This window comes from Lissotriton vulgaris, chromosome 10 (assembly GCF_964263255.1).
Source record: "Lissotriton vulgaris chromosome 10, aLisVul1.2, whole genome shotgun sequence".
NCBI classification, from domain to species: domain Eukaryota; kingdom Metazoa; phylum Chordata; class Amphibia; order Caudata; family Salamandridae; genus Lissotriton; species Lissotriton vulgaris.
In genome coordinates this window covers 477,387,272-477,407,072 of record NC_141698.1, presented here as the reverse complement: position 1 = coordinate 477,407,072, position 19,801 = coordinate 477,387,272, and the positions used below count along the sequence as shown (strand labels likewise).

Here is a 19,801-nt window from a genome sequence, read left to right as displayed (position 1 = left end):
GGGCACATTCTCCTCTGCAGCAGCGATCATGCTTATACATATGTACCGTTATGTCCTACTCCATGTCCGGCGGTCTGGCATTTGTTCTTCGTGTGTCTTGTACGGGCAGTCTAGCACATATGTAAATGTATGTGTCTTGTAAAGCGCACTGCTGCCCTGAGGCGTTGTGGCGCTGTAGACTGCTGGGGAACCCGTCCTGGCTATCCCTGTGAGATGGTCCCTACTGGGTATCTCCAAGGTGAAACCAGGCATCCCCGGCGAATGTGGGGGGCCGTTGTAGAGATGAGGCAAGCTAATTGCCAGAGTTGCCGAGTGTGATCCCTGGTTAGAGTAGGCACCGAGGCGAGAATTATCGAGTCTGCTGACTCTGGTCCACGACCCTGCCACGTCGGGAATTGAACCCTGGGCCCGAGCCGTTCTCTGTTTCCAGGTCTGCCGCCTCTAACCAGTGAGCCACACCACTCCACTCCATATGACATATATCTGTCTGGTTGCGTGTGTGTTTGTAAGTATGTTTGCCTGTGTGTGTCTTAGCACGTGTTTGAGCCTCTGCCTTTCATCTGCTAATCTTGTATGCATTTCTGCTGTGTTTCAGGACACTGATGGGTCCTTACGGCATGGATCGTACCGTCTACTGCATCGAGTTCACTGGCTGCGGCAACGGACTAGGTAAGAACAGTCAGCTCTGTTAATATAGGCTATCCCTAAAACTCGCTGCTTTTGAGCACAGTGTAACAGGATGGATGAACCCATCCCCAAGTGCATGTAGCACAGCAGTTGTATTATTATCTATGTATAATAAGTTTTAGTGTCTGGCTTAACTCTTCATCCTTAGGTTCACCAAAGCCCTGAATGTCTAAAGTGGCTAAGTTGCTGCTGACTCTTAAGCCTGAAAGCTTCAGGTTTTTTTCCTGTAGTTCTATTTAGTGAGAACTTGACCCCAAGGTATCAGGTATCAGAGCGCTTTACACAAGCACCAGTTGCGTTACTCAAGGACGCATTCATTTTAGTTAGGCACAGGGAGATTACGTGATTTGCCCGGAATCAGAGGAGGTTGAGCGTCATTGCGAGACTCGAATCTGGTTCCTTAGATTTGATATCCACCGCCCTAGCCGTTAGGCTGCATCCTCTCCCCAAATTCAAATTCAGACTTCAGGATCCGACTAAAGAAATCATTTTCTTCCCGCCAAATAGCTTATTCTGCTTCAAACTATAAATATATGTAATGCAAATTTGCAAAAGCCCCATGTTCCCATCTTTCCCCATCTAACCTTGGTTTCTGTGATCTAGTCCTAACCTAACCCAGCCATTAAATTGTTCGAGTGCAACTCCTTCTAGAGATGCCCCTGATACAATAAAACCTGTCTCTAAAGCTCTCCATTTAGCCTTAAAGCCAAATCCAGTCTTTGTATCAAATTCATAAAAACATCTATTTGATCACAGTTCTATAGTCAAGTGCAGCATGTCACAATTACACAGGTTAAGTACAACGCCACGCGCCCCTTATCCGCTGTAAACATTATTTGGACACTTAGGATGAAAACAGGAAATGGCGTCTTACTCTCTCGATCTTACGAGGCTATGTCAACCAGAATTATTTAAAATGTACATGTATGGAGCCTCAGCACTACAATAAATACAGAACAATGCATGCAGATGACCATCATTTGTAATGATGGTTATCATTATCATATGGAGTATTATCAGTATCTGTCAGACATTCCAGGTGCTAGTCAAGAATGCTAAAACATTCCTACATATTTTATGATTACCAACATTGTAGCTCACATGAATCAGTTTCTACACAAGAGCTTGGATGTAAACAATTCTATTTAGTTCAGCCAGTAAGAAAGCTTTATTTGGCACAAATTGTCACAAGCGTAAAGGCACAAAATATTACAATAAATTATTACAGTGTTATTAAAAACATAAGTCTCATAAAACCAAAATTCACATGGTACCAAAACAGTTAATCATAACCATAAAACATGAATACAATAGAACTATATTCAGACGTCATGCATAAATACACCAAATCAAATAATAACCAAATGGTTAAAATCGAGTTATACTGACACTGTTTACATTAAACCATGAAGACCTAATGGTATCACCAATAAAACAAAGCAAGGAATAACATTTGAACATGAACTCTTAATAAGTTTGCAGGTTTCTTAAATCTTCTAAAGAAGCTCTAAATAATCTAAGAAAGCTCTAATGCAGATTACTCCGGAAGGAATCAGGGCAACCCTATAGTATACCTTTGCATCCCTTAGTACGTAAAGAGGTTTAAAAGCGCCTGATGATAAATCATTTTCTCTTGTAAAAATAATTGTTTAAGAAGAGATTTCCTGGGGATCAGGTAATATTTACAGGAAAGTGCTATGTGCTGAGTAAACTGTTCTTATCAGTTATCACAGGGCCACTTTCTGGTAATTTTGCTCCAGCTCTAATTTTTTGGGAATGTAGTCAAAGAATGGAAAATGAGAAGGTGAAAGAGAGTTAAAAGATGAATTGTTAACTATCGTAAGGTACAGTTTACATCCAGACTGCTCATTCCATACTCTGAACATCTCACTGTAACTTTAGGAAAGCCTACTTGTTCCCTGTTCCCATGGCAGGCCCCCAGCACATGCTCTCCAAATTCTTTTTTGAATACCTTAACATATCTTCTGGATGAGACCACAAATTCCTCTCCACCTGGTCTAAGCCCAACAGAGCCTATTTTATATTCCGTAACCACAGGATTCTATTCATAAACTGGCACATGCATCAACGTAGGCTTTTGCGATTCCCAAATAGCGATTTTTAAGGAATCGCTATTTAGGAATCGCAAAAGCCTATGCATGTAGGAATCGCTATAAAAATAGCGATTCCTAAACATTCCTTAATTGCGACTCGCTAATTGCTAGTCCCAATTAAGGAATGCTGTCCCATTCATTCCTATGGGCCTACAGGCCCATAGGGATGAAGTGGAGATTGCATGAGCAATTTGCGAGTAGCAGTAGGTTTTCGCAAATTGCTCATGAAATTTCAAGGGTGCAAGGGTGTCAAGATGACACCCGGTTGCACCCCTGAAATTGACCTCTGCACATATGTTGCACACACACATGTCCTAGGGGCATGTGTGTGCGCAACATGAAACTTTGAAAAATGCACAAAAGTGCATTTTTCAAAGTTTTAGCAAATTACCATGAAGTTCAACTTCATGGTAATTTGCTACTCCTATTAGCGAAATCGCAAACTTTTTATCTTTCATGCATTGCATTTAAGGAATCTCATTTTGGGATTCCTTAAATGCAATCGCAGTTTAAGGAATCGCAATTTAGAGATTCCTTAAATTGCGATTTTTGTATTTGGGGTGATGCATCCCAAATGCAAAAATACCGGTGGCAAATGGGCGGATTCTGAGAATCTGCCCGTTTGCGACCGGCATTTGGTTTGATGCATGGGGCCCTATGTGAACAAAGTTTCTTGTTTGGACCAAACTGATCACCACAATAGTAGGGGTTTAGTTTCAAGGCTATCCAAGAGGAAATCAACACCCAACTCACAATGAACAATAGATGCCAGGGTAGAGCGGGTACTGACAGCAGTCTCCTTAAAAAGGTATTTTCTGTAGTATTTAAAACACTCTTCTGTTCTATAGCCCAGATTCTTCACAATACACTGCAGTTGAAATTGTTTTAGTGTTATAAAGGGTGAGCATCTGGCCAATTGGTTTATTGCCTAACTTAGCCCCTTCGCGTCGTGCAAATTCTCCTGCTGTGTGGGAAAATTAATGAGTGGGCGTGTTTCGGACAGCATCCGGCCGTCCTCCGCACATGCCCACTGTGACGTTGGATGGCCGGGGGCTGTCCTGAGCACCAAAGAGGTTAGAGGCAAACCTCATCAGCCCATCATTAATCTTGATCAAGTTGGGAATGCAAATCTCTCTTTGGACCTGCGAGTCCAGTTTAGAAGAAAACTGGATCTCCAGGTAACTAAAAGTGTTGGTGTTTTGTAACTTACTATATTTATTTATGAACCTCTTAACTATGTACAATATGACTGCCAATCTGATTATTATTAAATCACACATTTTACCTTTGTCACTAAATTCCTTTAGAAGATCTTATGAAAAAGTACGAAGACTGTCCAGTGATCCATGTTGTTTTACCAAAATTACACTTTTTCTCCCATCCATCACTTCTGTAATTAACAATTCTTTATCGGCGTACATCAAGCCATACCTTTCAGCATAGAATACTTTGTCCAAGGGGACTTTAGGTTAACATCAAGATTGCTGTGGAACTGCCCTTCACCCTGATCTGCATTTAAATTCTCCCTTTAAATGAATGAAGTGGAATTTGCCAATATCTGCAGACAGTGACAGAATTAGTGTTCCTTTTGAAAGAAATTTCCCTTATGGACTATGCATATTCCATGCTAGCCCTATCCCTGAGGACAATGGGAGACTCTGTTCATAGCATCTTTTTTCCTTGGGCAGGCATTAATGAAACTGAACAAATCTCCGCCCGTGGCTATACTGAGGTACTCAGAAGGGAGCAAACTGTCAACAACATCCTTACTCTCACATAAACTGCTCTACCAATGTTGCTATCTGTAGGGACGTTTGAGGATAAGATCTTTATCAGTTGAAGAATTGTGGCAGAATATTTATGCAGTATACCAGAGGTCCAAACTTCTTTAACCAATAAATTATCTCTAATCCTATATTGACAATGTGAACCATGGCATACGCCACCACAACTGGGACCTCTGGGGCACAGAACTTGAGAAAACCCTAAATAAAGGTGGATATGTCTTTTATTTATTTATTTATATATTCTTATACCACACTACTACCCAAGGGCGTCTAGGCGCTTGTAGAGGTAGCCCACAAAGCAGCTGCATGATGTAAAGAACTAGTGCTTACAAAATTACAGAGTATAAAGCCAGGTCTTCAGTCCTTTCCTAAAGGGCAAGAGATCAGCAGAGTTCTTCAATTGAAAAGGTAGCTTGTTCCACCATCTAGTGGTGATATTGAAAAAGCTTTTTCCACCCCATCTCTGAAGACAGGAGGATGGCACTGCCACTGGAAGCGTTTTACCAGGTAGGTGGGACCTGAGTTCTGTAGGGCCTTAAATACGATACACAATGCCTTAAATCTAATGTGCTTCTCAATAGGCAGCCAATAATTATTATTATTATTAATTAAATTTGTAAGGTGCAACAGCAACCCAAAAAGGGTTTCCCGGCGCTGGCTACACCAAAGAATAGATAGCAGCTCAATGCCAATGCAAGATGTTCAAGGCGTTTGGCTGATGAATATTTGGGCAGACCAAAGAGCAATCTGGTGGTGGAATTCTGTAGTACCTGCAATTTTGCTATTACTGATTTATTCGCTCCAACCAGTAGTCCATTGCATTGTCCGCCTTTCATTCAGAGTAACGTCTGAACTATTAAATATTGTAGTCCAGTTGTTTAACCACTACCCAGCTGGCAAATATGTACCTCATCTATTTATTTTGCTTTGTTTTGGTGCGTCTTGACAAGAGCATCATGGTATATGGGGCTGGTTCAAGTTTCTGAGGCTTGACTGGAGACTCTTTGTACAGTATTCACCCAGTTGGTAAGAAATTGGATCTTCCATAATGGTACTTTTATCTATTTAAAACACATATTTAACTGATAGGATGACATTTAACGTGTAATAGTGTTTGGCATCTCTGCTTCTCAGATTCATTATGGAAACCTGAAAGTTTCAGTACATGCTGAAGTGATGTTTCTCTCTTAGGTTTCCTGTAAATGGCCTCCAACACAGTAACATTTGATCTCCAAAGCATGTGAAACAGCTGTAATACCCTTGCCAATGCTTCTCAATGACAGACTTAAAATCAGCTCTGTTTCCTCAGAGTGTTAATGTGTCTGGGTGGTAATGCCGAGGAGTAATCACTAGTTTTAATAATCAGATGGATTTTATGCTGGAGGTGGGTGGGGATAAAAGAGGATTTGTGGATATTAAACCATTACTCAAATTGCACCAGTGGTGAAGACAGCAGGGCGCTGGCACTTACTGTTTGTTTCCTTTCCCAATGTAATATAGATTATAATTGACTCTTTTTTGGCAGACACCCACGCTTCGTCTCATAGAAGGACTACAAGAAGGTCAGTGCACGAGCTCCTAATCCTGCACGAGCCCAACATCATAATAAATTGAGGGCACTGAGAGTTCTCGTCTATGGAAGGAATATACATCCATTTTAATCAATCAGGAACAGTTTTCCAAGTAGTAACAGTTTTTTTTATCATCACTCAATTTCACCCTGTACTTACTTTACCTTTCCAGACAGTATCTTAGTTTGTTTGCTATTGTTTGCACAAAAAAATGCTATCCATACCATTTCCCTCTCCTCTGACCTCATGTTGAAGCCCAGTTAGTACTTGTGAGATAGCCTTGCTCAGGAAAAGTAATTCTCCAAAGCCCAGCACCATATCACCTATCGTTAAGGCAACCATAATATATAAAGGATTGGATATCAGCTGGTACACAGTGTAAAGAACATATATTGGTATGAATCAACTGCGCCAATAATTCAGATTTTTTTTGGTTTCACCCGCACAGCTCGTGCTGTGCTTGTGAAATCTACTGTATTTGATATATCTTAAAAGGGGCATATATCGCGCCTTAACTTCTTCTTTGTCCGTGGGCTTGTAACTTCAGGTTTCCTCTGTTTCTGTTGGTTGAGCATTGTTTTTCCTTTACCAATGCTTGCTTTTTTGGTGTGCTTCTCTTATTAGCTTCTGGAGGCCTGATCACTCATTTTAATTCGCCTCTCGTTGGCTTTGATGGCTAGAACTACTTTCGCCAATGCATCTGAAGATTTTTTTGTGGCAACATCAGGGCACAAGTCCTAAAAAAAGATGTGGGGGGACACTGACATCACAACAGGAAGTAACGTCACGAAAGGTGGCTTGCACCATCAGACTCATTGCCTCCCCTCGCTCACCCCTTAGATGCGATTGCATCAGAGAAGCCAGCGCGTGAGCAGCGTTCTGAATGAGCTCCGATCTCGCCCCCGAGAGGCCAAAGAATGAACGTGTGGCTCCATTTGCTCCAGTAATCGAGCTCCTAGTAAAATAAGTGGGGGGACGCCGTCCACCCGCGTGGTACCCCGACTCGAGCCCATGGCAACATGTCTGCCCACATTTCTCCTACATTTTAATTTTTGACTTAACTTTCCTTGGTTGCACACTAAACTTTGCCAAGCTTCAACGCCCGGTACTCCATTCTGCTTTTTCTACAATACATTTACCAATTGCTTGGTGAAAATGATTGCATTTAGCAATGCTTGTTTTTTTGTTGTGGGTAGAAAGGACGTGGCCCCTTTCAGGGGCGTAGCTAGAGCTTGTGGCGCCCGGGGCTATCCCTCAGATTGTCGCCCAGGGGGGATGAGGGGCGGTGATGCTGGGGAAAAAGGATGGCGAGCACTTGAAAGAGGTCCGAGAGTCACGCAGTATTGACACTAATAGTTACCTCGATCATGCAGTAACATGCACATACATGACACGGTCCAAGGCTACACAGTTGAATACACCGGTGACTGGCAGTAGAAAAGAGAACACACAGATGCATGTTCTATTTAGGGACTCAGAAAAACTGCATGTTACATCCATCAGAGAGCTGTGTGAACAATTACCTGGTAATCTTTTCACCACAATGCAAACATGCACATACACGACACTGTTCAGGGATCCATCAATCTGACAGAATGTTTAACAGTCAACAGTCATTCAGACAATAACATATGCAGATTTTCGTAGTTGTTTAAAGATTTAATACAGCTGCCATTACACATCACAGATTTTGAATAGTTCACAAATCTTGTTCCCTGTACTTTTTCCATGGTCTATTGGTTAGAGAATAACATTTGACGGTGTTAGTATCTCGAGCAGACAAGGGTTCCACGTTGGATATGCGGAGTAAAGACATCAAATGCAAATATCTCATTGAAGTAGGGCAGAAAATCCAGTCTTGGACTCGAACAATCTGAATACACAATAAATTGGCTTGCCAGCTTCACCAGCTCGGACACCACCTCTTGTGGTATGCGCTCTAGTCTACGTGCGTATACGCGATGACGCGTTACGCCGTAGGCTAGAGCGGCAAGGCGTGCATGCGCACAGTGACTAAAGCGGAAGGCGCGAACAGGAGAAACGGCAGTTGGCGACCGGAGCGCTTTGCATTTAGACGCTCGGCGCCCTTAGCTCCAAATTACTTTGTTGTACAAGAATAAACGAGAGTGCTTAATATACAAGTCTCTGAGTATCCTGTGGGGGGAGAAGAAACAACATTACAGTGGCGACGAGGGTGGGATCTGGACACCACAAGGTGCAGTGTACCGGAAAGAAAATAAGAATAAACCCCCAGCAAGAACACAGATCCTACAAGGAGGAGCAAGGGCGTGGCAGCAGCGCAGCAGCACAGCAAGGAACAGAACCCCAGCCTCTTAAGGCAGGTTAGTGCGACCCAAGACCCCAGGAGCCCCCAGGCAGCAACCTGGCAACCAAGGGAGACACCCCCAAGCTAGAGGAAGGGGGGAAGGCAGCTCAGACAGCACCCACTACGAGGGACAATACCCCAGGTAGCCCCAGGGGCCAAGGTGACACGGCAGAGAACGCAGGAGCGTCCGGTGAGCCTACCCAAAGGGCCCAGGAAGGAGGACCTAGAGGCGAAGCCAGAATGGCGAATCAAGCGTCAGCCCTAATGGCGCCCGTCCCGTTTCTAACCAGACCAGGTGAACCCCAACTAAAATGGGAAGACTGGAAAGAATATTTCCTCAATTACATTGAGGCCCTTGAAGATGAGAGTGAAGGAGAATACAAACCCGAAAGGAAGAAGAGACTGTTGCTCCACAACTTAGGCCCAGAAGGGGTAAGAGTGTTCAAGAACCTGGTGCCCAAAGACAGGGGTGCAGCGGAGACGGATGTCTTTGTGAATGCATTGGACGACCTGGACAGCCATTACTGCCCAGCAGTTTGCGTCTCGATAGACCGCTATAACTTCCAACAGAGAAAACAAGAGGCAGGAGAATCCATCGACGACTATGTGGCAGCTCTTCGCCGGCTTGCAATCACGTGTAGGTATGGGAACCTGCAGGATGAATACATCAAGGACCAAATTGTAATGCACACCACCAGCAGAGCAGTCCAAGACAAGCTATGGGCAATGAATGAGACAACCCTTAAAGAAGTAGTGGCGATGGTCAAGAAGGCGGAAATGTCGAAGAGAGGCGCAGACGCGGCAAAAAGGGAAAGCGGGCCGAGACAAATGATCAACAAGATCGATGAGGCACCACAATCCAGCAAACCCAAAGCCGCTTATGGAGACCCGAGGAAGGACACAAGAGGGTCTGGGAAGCAGATGTCTCGTCCCAACCAGGGGGCGAAATTCGCGTGCTACAGATGTGGCAGTGCGGCACACACGGCCCAGGACAGGCGTTGCCCCGCGTTTCGCGCCAGGTGCTCATTCTGTGGGTTGACCGGTCACTTCGAGAAGGTCTGTCGGAAGAAAGGGTCGAAATCCACGGTCAAGTGCATCGACGCAGCCACGGCCAACGTGAGTGAGGAAGAAGACCCAGAGGAGGATGACCTGGTGCTGTGCATAGAGGATCAAGTCCTGGATGTATCCGGGAAGCGAAGGGATAAGCCCCGCACCGACATGCTCATCGGGGGCGTCAAAGTACATGTAGCCGTGGATTCAGGGTCCCCCTGGACCATCGTGCAAAAGTCGATATGGGAAGAGGACTTTGCGCCAGTCATAGGACCCGACCTGTGGCCGCCGGACATCAGACCCATCTCGTATACCGAGAATTCCATCCCACTGGTGGGATGCAGGGACTTGGAGTTCGAATTCAGAGGACGGGTGGCCACGTGCACCCTGTATGTAGCGGAGAAGGGCCCATCGGTACTCGGATGGAGAGACGCAGGTGATCTCGGCATCATACTCAATCCCGGAGGGAAAGAACAGATCTTGCTAACGGACGAATGGCCCCTCTCGAAGGAGGAAGACTGGAAGGCAGCATACCCCAAGGTTTTCGAGAGCACGGTAGGCAAACTAGACAAGTTCGTGCATAAAATGGTCCTGAAGGAGGGAGCAGTACCAGTAGTGCATAAGGTACGGAACATACCGATATCCACGAGTGAGGCAGTGCGCCAGGAACTACGAAAGTTGGAAGAGCTAAATATCATCGAGCCAGTGGACAGTGCGGAATGGCTATCGCCCTTGGTGGTAGTTAAAAAGCCCAATGGAAAGGTCAGGCTCTGCGTGGACCTGAGGGAGCTCAACAAAAACCTCATCGTGGAAAGGTTCCCGCTCCCCAGGATAGAGGAGATGCTAGCAAGAACTAAAGGCATCAACCATTTTTCTACCATAGACCTCACGTCTGCATACTACCAAATAGAGTTGCACCCGTCGAGCAGGAAGTACACAGCATTCATAACGCCCTTTGGGTGCTTCCAATTCAAGAGAATGCCCTTTGGCCTGGCATCCGCTGCGGCCGTTTTCCAGAAGTTGATGCACAGGTTGTTTAAAGACATATCGGGAGTGCAATATTTCCAAGACGACATCCTAGTGATGGGCTCCGACAAAGGTGAGCACGACAAGAAACTACATCAAGTGCTAGGAATACTGCAAAGCAAAAGAATGACGGCGGAGTGGAGCAAGTGCAGAATTGGGTCTCGCTCAGTGACCTACCTAGGGCACGAGATAGGAACGCATGGCATATCGCCGAAGGAGCAAAACGTGAAGGCGATAAAAGATGCCAAGGCCCCAACAACCAAAGAGGAAGTGCGGTCATTCCTTGGAATGGCCGAGTATTATAGCAAGTTTGTCAGACATTTTGCCACAAGAACGTACAGGATGAGAGAACTAATCAGGCACAATACAAAATTCGAATGGGACAGGGAGGCCCAGTCCGAATTTGAGTCCATTAAAGCCTGTATCAGCCATGCCATCCCATTGCAGGGGTACGTCCCCATGGGCAAGACTATTGTGACAACCGATGCGAGCGACAAGGGCTTGGGGGCTGTATTAGCGCAGGAAAGGGAGGACGGAACCAAAGAAACCATCAGCTTCGCATCCCGGGCGCTGTCCCCGACGGAACAAAGGTACAGTGTAATCGAAAAGGAGATGCTGGCAGTCATGTGGGCGTTGAACAAATTTCGTCAGTTCTTATGGGGCACGAGATTCAGACTCCAAACGGACCACAAGCCACTCATCAAAGTGTTGACGTCATCGGGCCATGACACGGCCACCCCGAGAATAGCGAAAATGACTCTGAAGCTGCTCGATTATACGTACGATGTAGAATATCTACCTGGCACGCAGAACAAGGTAGCTGACTACCTCAGCCGGGCATCAGCCATGGAAGAAGCACCCGGAGAGACCCCGGACACGGAAGAGATGGTCGCCAGTATGGAGGATCACGAAACATCGATCAGTGCGCAGGAATGGCAGGCGGCTTACGAGCTCGATGAGGAGAAGAAGGAAGTAAGGAAACATCTCACGTTGGGGTGGCCGGACAAGAAGAAGCTAACGGAGGGTGTCCGACGTTTTTATGAGATAAGAGAAGAATTGTCCCTAAGTGACTCGGGGATATTCTTGCACAGAGGAGAGAAAGTGGTTCCCCCAGTGACAATGATACCCAGACTGCTGAAGTTGCTTCATGAGGGGCATCTGGGCATAGTAAAAACCAAGGCGTTGGTCAAACAGACGTATTGGTGGCCAGGTATGGATGCCCACATCGAGAGACAAGTGCGGGAGTGCGGACAATGCCAAGGAGCGGACAAGGTGCTCCGCCCACTCCGACCAGCACTGGGGAAGTTCGACACCCCGCAGGGCCCATGGGAGGATGTGGCCATCGACATTCTGGGGCCCGTTCTGGACAGTCGAGGGGTGAATAAGTACATTTGTGTATTAATAGACAAGTATTCCAAGTGGCCAGAAGTGGACATACAAGAGTCAATGGACACGGACACGATTTTGAAGTTCCTAACCTCGGTGTTCCTCAGAGAGGGAATACCCAAAACCATCCTCAGCGATAATGGACCGCAGTTTGTGTCGGACAAGTGGGGGAGATACATGAAGAGAAATGGAATCGTAGGGAAACACACTGCCGTGTATCACCCATCTTGCAACGGCCAGGTCGAAAGGTTCAACAGGGTGCTCATGGGCTCCATCCAGGCAGCCATATCGCAAGGAAAGGACTGGGAGGTGGAAGTAATGAACATGCTATGGGCCTATCGGATAACACCCTCTGTGGTGGGGTATAGTCCGTTCCAAGTGCTGAGAGGACGGCATCCCTTCACTCGGGACAACGTAGCATGGAGGGAGAAGACCATCACCAGCAAGTGGTCCCCAGCGGTGGTGCAGCACAATCTAGAGAAGGCCCAGAAGATCTATGCCGCGCACTATGACAAGCGACGTAGCACGAAAGAAACAGCGCTGGAAGAAGGGGAGTGGGTTAGGATCAAACTCCCCACTCTACAAAAGAAGGGCGAAAGCAAATTCAGCCAGCCGCTACAAGTTAGGGAAGTGCGTGGCAGAGCGGCCCTCCTCAGTGATGGCAAGGTCTGGTCACAAGAGCGCATGGCCAGAGTAAATAAAATACTAGTCTGGCCCAAAGCCGAAGGAGTCGGAAGAGACATGGATCACCCGGAGGTTACACCCCATTCAGATCATGGCATAGACAACCAAGGAGAAGGCGCAGGCGAAGACAATGAAACGATTGTACTGGGAGCCAGGCCGACCGACGGAGGAGGAGTGCAAGCGAATGCAGAGCTGAGAACAGAAGTGAGAGAAGCTGGGGTGTCCCAAGAAGAGACAGAGGCGAGAGAGAACATGCCGGTAAGACACACCCGCAGCGGAAGGGCAGTTGTAGCGCCCTCTCGCTATAATGACTTTGTGATGGATGGACACTAGCTTGGTGCCGTCTCCCCGGTGCCCCACATAGACATTGTTCACGGCTGGAGGACACTTACCTGAGGGGAGAAATGTTATAACTTTGTTTTCGTTAAAGGGGGGAGATATGTGGTATGCGCTCTAGTCTACGGGCGTATACGCGATGACGCGTTACGCCGTAGGCTAGAGCGGCAAGGCGCGCATGCGCACAGTGACTAAAGCGGAAGGCGCGAACAGGAGAAACGGCAGTTGGCGACCGGAGCGCTTTGCATTTAGACGCTCGGCGCCCTTAGCTCCAAATTACTTTGTTGTACAAGAATAAACGAGAGTGCTTAATATACAAGTCTCTGAGTATCCTGTGGGGGGAGAAGAAACAACATTACACCTCTTAGTCTCATCTTTTCAACAAGGCTACTGCCAGCCCAACTCGCTCAACCTGCCAGCAGTTCTGTTTGACTAGTCACTAGCCCAACGCATCAGGCTACTGTCAGCCCGAGTACCTGGTCCTTGCTGTCGCAGCCGGAGTCCTCGACCTCTTTCCCGCGGTTTCAATGGACCACCGCCTCTCATGCAGCCCCAGCAGAACACCTTCGTCTAGAACAGATCACATGGTTCAAATGGGCTTTCATCTACACTACTTGGCTCGCATTTAGCCATTCTTACCGATGTGCTCTCACCGAGCACGCACTACCTTTAAACTAGCATGGTGTATCATACCATGTACCACCTGGGTACTAGCCCTCCCACCTCACATTCCCACTGGAACTCTAAAGCTTCTATAATGCCTCTCCTCAGGTACACATCCCCTTTGGATATGTGTACGTAGGAGTACCGCAATCTTATATTTCTGGACCATCATTTGGCATTTCACGTCTAATACAAAGAGTTCTCTACCACAATGTCTTTAGCACCTGCCGTGGGCCTGCAGGTACCCTCCTATGCCTTCCCTGTGTCAGGATGTTGATTTTGGGCACACTAACACAATTATATTCACTAACATGGACTTAAACAATTACTTACCGGAGATACTGTGCGCACAGCAGGCTCATCCTCCTGTGGGCTACGGACTCTGCTCACGCTCCGCTTGCACTTTTAAACTGGGCCGCGGACGCGGCGCTGGTTGGCCGTTGCGACCGCGGCGGCCTTTCTAATTTATTTGGGGACACTGTGTTCCCAAAAAATTCATAAAGTGGTAAGACGACGTTGCTTGTTTTCCATGCTGCCCATGCCTAGACCCCCCTCAACTAAACCCTCCCGGGTAGAACGGGGCACTGCAGTATGTTTTATGGCCAGTACCAATTGAAACACAGAGGGCCACACCTCACCGTTCCCCTGTTGGTAGTGATAATGGTCACAGAGGGCCACACTACACTTGTGTCAGTAGACAGCATGGTCAGAGCATCACCACTGTCAGTAGGGATCACAGGCAGAGGGCACAGAGTGGTCCATCACTACACCAGTGTTCGTAGCCGTGATGGGCAAAGAGGGGCACACCTCTCAGAAAGCATACAGAGTGAGAAAGCATAAGAGCAAGCTTCTGTATCCCTCACCTACTTAGTCTATTCACAGAGATGTATGCTCTACTAGCAAAGTAAGCCTAGTGGGCATAAAGACCCAGAACACAAGACTACCACAAAACCACAATTGTCACCAGAGTACGACACGCAGCCGCATCAACCTCAAATAACAAAACAGCACACCTCATTATCGTCCCGTACAACAGTGCATACTTTGTAGTAATAATAATAACAACATGCAGGGTTCCCAAAGTTTTTGTTTGGAGCCAGCAAAATTCGAGAATGTGTAGTCTTGATTTCTTCTCATGTCTTTCTTCCATGTCCCCTCACTCCCTGCCTCTTTATCTCGGTCTCGGGTTCTTTGTGATCCCTTTCATTTCTCTTCTGCCTTTCTCTTCCAACCTATTTTCTTTTTTTCTTCCTTTTTGTACGTTGTTCTGGATCAAATCCTAACACTACAAAATAAGCCCCAGTCCCATGAAATGAGCGTTGGTACCCACCATCTGCAACCACAGGCACACATTAAGTACTGCTGAACAGAGCATAGTGCGAAGCTGCACAACACCAACATCACACCAATACCAAAAATTCTCATCGGACAAAGAGCTGCACAGACCCCAGATTAACACACAGTCACCAAAATCGGCACCATTAGCTGTACTGTACAGAGCATGGCACAGAGCTGCCCAGAACATACCACCACCAAAATATGCAGCATTAGCATCCATTTCAGAGCATGGCATAAAGCAGCATATTCCCTAGAACACACAAACACCCCACACAACAAGCAATAACACCATCTCACACAGAGGGGGGCGACCCAAAAGCTCCATTTCAAAACAGGAGAAGTAGCATACTGTAGCATGCATGGCACAGATGTTCACACCCATTAGAATCCTATTCAGGGCACTGCCCAGTGTTGTACCGCACCTAGGTCACACCACTACCAAAACACACATCAGTGGAATCATGTGCGGAGCTAGCATCAAGGTGCACTGACCCTTGTACCTCCCCCACACAAAACATGCAGAAATAGCTTCCTGTACATATTGATTAATTTTTTTAGTTATTTATTCTGAAGTTTTATATAGCGCTGGCCAGACCCGAGGGTATCGGAGCGCTTTGCAACAGTCGTACTGCAAAAGATCATGAAATACATTAATAGTATAGAACATGGACGGAGAGTTTCAGTAGGTTGTGAAACCAAGGGGCATTGAAGACTTGGAATGCCTTCAACAAGTGTCATAGACTTGGGCCGCCCTCCCCTTCCAGGGAGTAATGACATCAGCGCTTCTGCAGCTCGGGTCCCTTCGCTAGGGAATGATCTAAGAAAAGATTTTTGAGCTGTCCTTTGAATATTGCAAAGGAGGGGATAGTTCTGATGTGGGAGGGAATAGAGTTCCATATTTTGAGCGCGTTACCCGCGAAGGACCGGGCCTCGGTCTTTTGTTTGCGTGATTTCAGCGGGATGAGTAGTAGTGTGTTTTAGCTCCTGCGGGTCCTGGTCTGACCGGCTTTTTTTGAGTTTGGAGGCCAGGTATTCAGGTTTGCCTGTGTGAATAGCTGTGTGCGTGAGGCAAGCTGTTTTGAAACTGGCATGCATTTCAACTGGGAGCCATTGTAGTTCTCTGAGTGCGGGTGAGATGCAGTCGAATTTCTTCACTCCTGTGACCATTCTGGCTGCTGCGTTGAGAGTTGTTTTGAAGGGAGCATGGTAAGACTTTGATGTACCTGAGAGGGCTGCGATCCCATAGTCTAATCTAGATAGCACCAATCATGGCACGTGACCACCCCTCAACACAACTTAGACTTCCCCTTAACGCCTCCCTCTCAGTATACCTGTTCAGACTCTCCAAATCTGACAAATGTCGCTTCTGTCTTGGTACCTATCTCTCCTAACATTTCGAATCTTCCAGACTCTCCCAATCTGACAAATATCGCCCCAGTCTTGGTGCCTAGCTCCCCTGACACTTCTATTACAGGTATACATGGGTCCCCTGGAACATGTGTGTTTGGTTTGCTCTCAGCCCCTATCATCAGTGGGACTGACCCCTCCAATAATCACCGCCAACTAGTCCATCTGTCTGAAATCACTCCTGATCCCTTCAGACCAGAAGATTCACACATGGTCCTTGATGTCGATCACTCCACTTCAATATTATCCAGACCACCCTCGGTGGATATCTCAAAATTGGATATCTCCATTATTGTCCCCCTCCCCCCTCCCTCTCACACAGGGGTTAGCCTAGTCCCCACTCACCTATTATCCGCTGCAGCATCTGAAGGAACTCTGACATCTGCTACATTCATTTCGCCTATACAATCACACATAGAGGATGGTCTAGACTCCACTCACCTACTACCTACCACAATATCTGAAGGAACCGACAGTGGCTATACTCATCTCGCCTATACCATCATTGAACTCAATGCCCCTTCCCCAACCTCAAGTGGGGAGCTACTATACCACTCCGGCAATAGACATGCACATTGATACCACGGACATTTCGCCTCCCCAAACAGCGCATACACCAACACCTATTACTTACTCTACCATCTCTGTCCTGGTCGACCAAATTAATGTGTTAGCATCCAGCATATCTCATCTTAAGGATGATATGCTTGAAAGGTAAGCGCTGCGGTTCCTAAGGATAATTTGCATATTTTAAAAAACGCTGCTTAACGCTTGATCTGCGCAACCTGGTCGCGCTTTTATTTTACATTTGACCATTTTAATTTCTCGGCTTTTCAGCCGCTTTAATTCCGCTGCGTCTATGTGGGGGTAAACGGGGCATGTTAGGACATTGCTAGCACAATAATTATTGAATCTCACCGCTGTTACAGCGGCCCTTTAGCTGCTTCTGCTTGTGAGGGGACATCTTGGGTGAGGTAGTGCCGGCTGCGGCAGACATTTTTGTTAGCAGGCTAGCTGCTGCCTGACGCGATAGGCTCACAGGAGGCCATTTAAACCTGCCACATGCAAGCGCCCAGCGTACGCTCGCAGCGGGCGCGCCTTGGGCACGCCGGAGGCTCGCCAGAGGCGAGCCCATCTCTGCCCATCTCTGCCCAACTCTGCCCATCCGTAACCAGACGGGACCTGGGGCCAGGACCCCTGGCTCGCGCATCATCTATGATAGAGGTGAGCTATTGGAAGTTAACCTGAGTAATACATCTCTCGAGGAGCGGAGTGCAGCCCTACTTCGACAGGAAGGGTTGTGGAGGGTTCCGGAGAAAGGGTCTGGATGGCCTCATGCTCATAAAGCCAGGGTCTTGCACTACGGGCTGTTAAACACCCGTTCCCTCCAAAAAAACAATGGAGGGGTGTTTTCATTACTGGAGGACGGGGAGCTCGACGTGTTAGGAGTCACGGAGACGTGGCTGGAGGACTCCTCGCTGCCGGATCTTGTGGCTGCTCTACCGGCAAATTTTTCGGTTCTATATTGTAATAGAGCGGGTGAGAAGAGAGGCGGAGGGGTGGCACTTTTCTTTGCAGATAGTATGCGAGGAGAAACAATCTTGGCAGAAAATTTGGGAGGGACGGAGGTGCTTGGTGTTAAACTGAGGTTGGGGATAGACTGCCTGACAGTCCTGGTGGTGTATCGTCCTTCATGGGCCATGCCGGAGTTTCCAGACCTGTTTTTGAAGCTAGTGCAGGATTTGTGCTCGAGGTATGATAATATGGTTATATTGGGAGACTTTAACTACCACTGGGAAACTACCCCGAAAGAAGGGCAGTCTAGCCAGATTGATGAGGCTCTATCATCACTAGGGCTAGTCCAACAAGTAAAGGGGCCGACACATGTGAAAGGTCACACGCTTGATCTGGTGTGGACGTCACTTCCGGTACAGGGATTGACGATTACGTTGCCTTGTGTCTGGTCGGATCACCATCTGGTGAAGGGAGATCTCCTGATGAACTTACAAAAAATGAAACCAGTAGAACGGTGGTGAGGAAATGGAAAAATATTAATGGAGACAAAATGGTAGCACATCTCCTAGCGAATCCACCCCAGAATTTTCTGGATGAGAATCCGGAGGCTCTTTGCAGTAGGGGGGCCGATTACGTGGCGCCAGCACGAAGGGTCAACTTAGTAAATAGAGGCTCGGGATCCCCTTGGTATAGGGAGAAGAAGAGGGCTTTACGCAAGGCGGAGAGAGCTTGGCGCAGAGCCTATGACACTAATGCGTGAAGTCTCTATATGCTAGAACTAGCGACCTATAAACGGGCAATAACAGCCAGGAAGCTGGTGGACAGTCCTTTGGACACTCTACCCTTGATTGCGAAGGATGGACTGTCATTGCTTATGGGGCGAGTTAAGTCTGGCTCTCAGGCCGATCCTTGCCCTCCTGAAGTATTCAAATTGGCTATGCCAGGAATAGAGGAAGAGGTCTTGGCTCTCCTGAATTCATCCTTAGTATTAGGCAAGGTTCCGTTAGCCTTCAAGGAAGCACGACTGATCCCTTTGCTAAAAAAACCAGGGGCAGACGTGAAATGCCTGAAAAATTTCAGGCCTATCTCCCAGATTCCTTTCCTGGCCAAAGTGCTAGAACAGCATGTTTTGTCTGACCTCTCCGACCATCTGGAAAGAATTGGTTTGTTGGAACCAAATCAATCGGGGTTACGTGCGAATCACAGCATGGAGCTGGTCATGCTGTCTATCTTAGATGAGCTCAGGAATAGGGCAGATAGGAAGATACCTGGTGCCCTGGTGTTGTTAGACCTCTCCGCGGCGTCTGACACCGTGTGTCATAAACAACTTCTGTCGCGGTTGAGGGATTTCGGCATTCAGGGCACAGCTCATGCCTGGTTTGCCTCTTTCCTACAAGGGAGGACGCAAAGAATACAGCTGGGAGAATTGCTCTCCACTGCAACACCACTTTCATGTAGAGTGCCGCAGGGGTCTGCTCTGTCGCCCCTTTTATTTAATATATATCTACAACCGTTGATTTCACTCCTCAATCAAATGGATTGTCTGGTGTATAATTACGCTGACAACACCCAAATCATCATCCAAATGGATGATGCTCCTGGGGCGTTAGCAAGGCTGCAAAATATCCTCAAGCATACAGCCAACTGGATGTCTTTGAACTCCTTAAAAATCAACCCTGACAAGACGGAGGTTTTACCAATCACCATTGCTGGTAACCCATGGCACGACGGGTTTTGGCCAAGAGAACTTGGGCCACCCCCAGAACCTGCAGTGGTGGTAAAAAGCCTAGGCATCCATGTGGATGATAAACTATCCATGCGGAAGCAAGTCACCACGGTGTTAGGAACCTGTGTCGGTCTTCTCCGACAACGTAGGAAAATTGCGCCATTATTGTCCTTCTCCACCTTTAG

General features: G+C 47.1%; 1 protein-coding gene across 1 annotated transcript in view; it reads left to right on the top strand.

Annotated features, from left to right (window-relative positions):
* The first annotated feature begins 605 nt into the window (after positions 1–605).
* The window catches only part of LOC147685426 (partitioning defective 3 homolog), a 532,416-nt gene continuing 513,220 nt past the window's right edge, over positions 606–19,801 (top strand). The window contains exon 1 of the mRNA XM_086939787.1: positions 606–669. Within this exon, the coding sequence (XP_086795913.1) occupies positions 618–669 (52 nt within the window). The 5' untranslated portion in view covers positions 606–617. The remainder of the gene's footprint in view (positions 670–19,801) is intronic.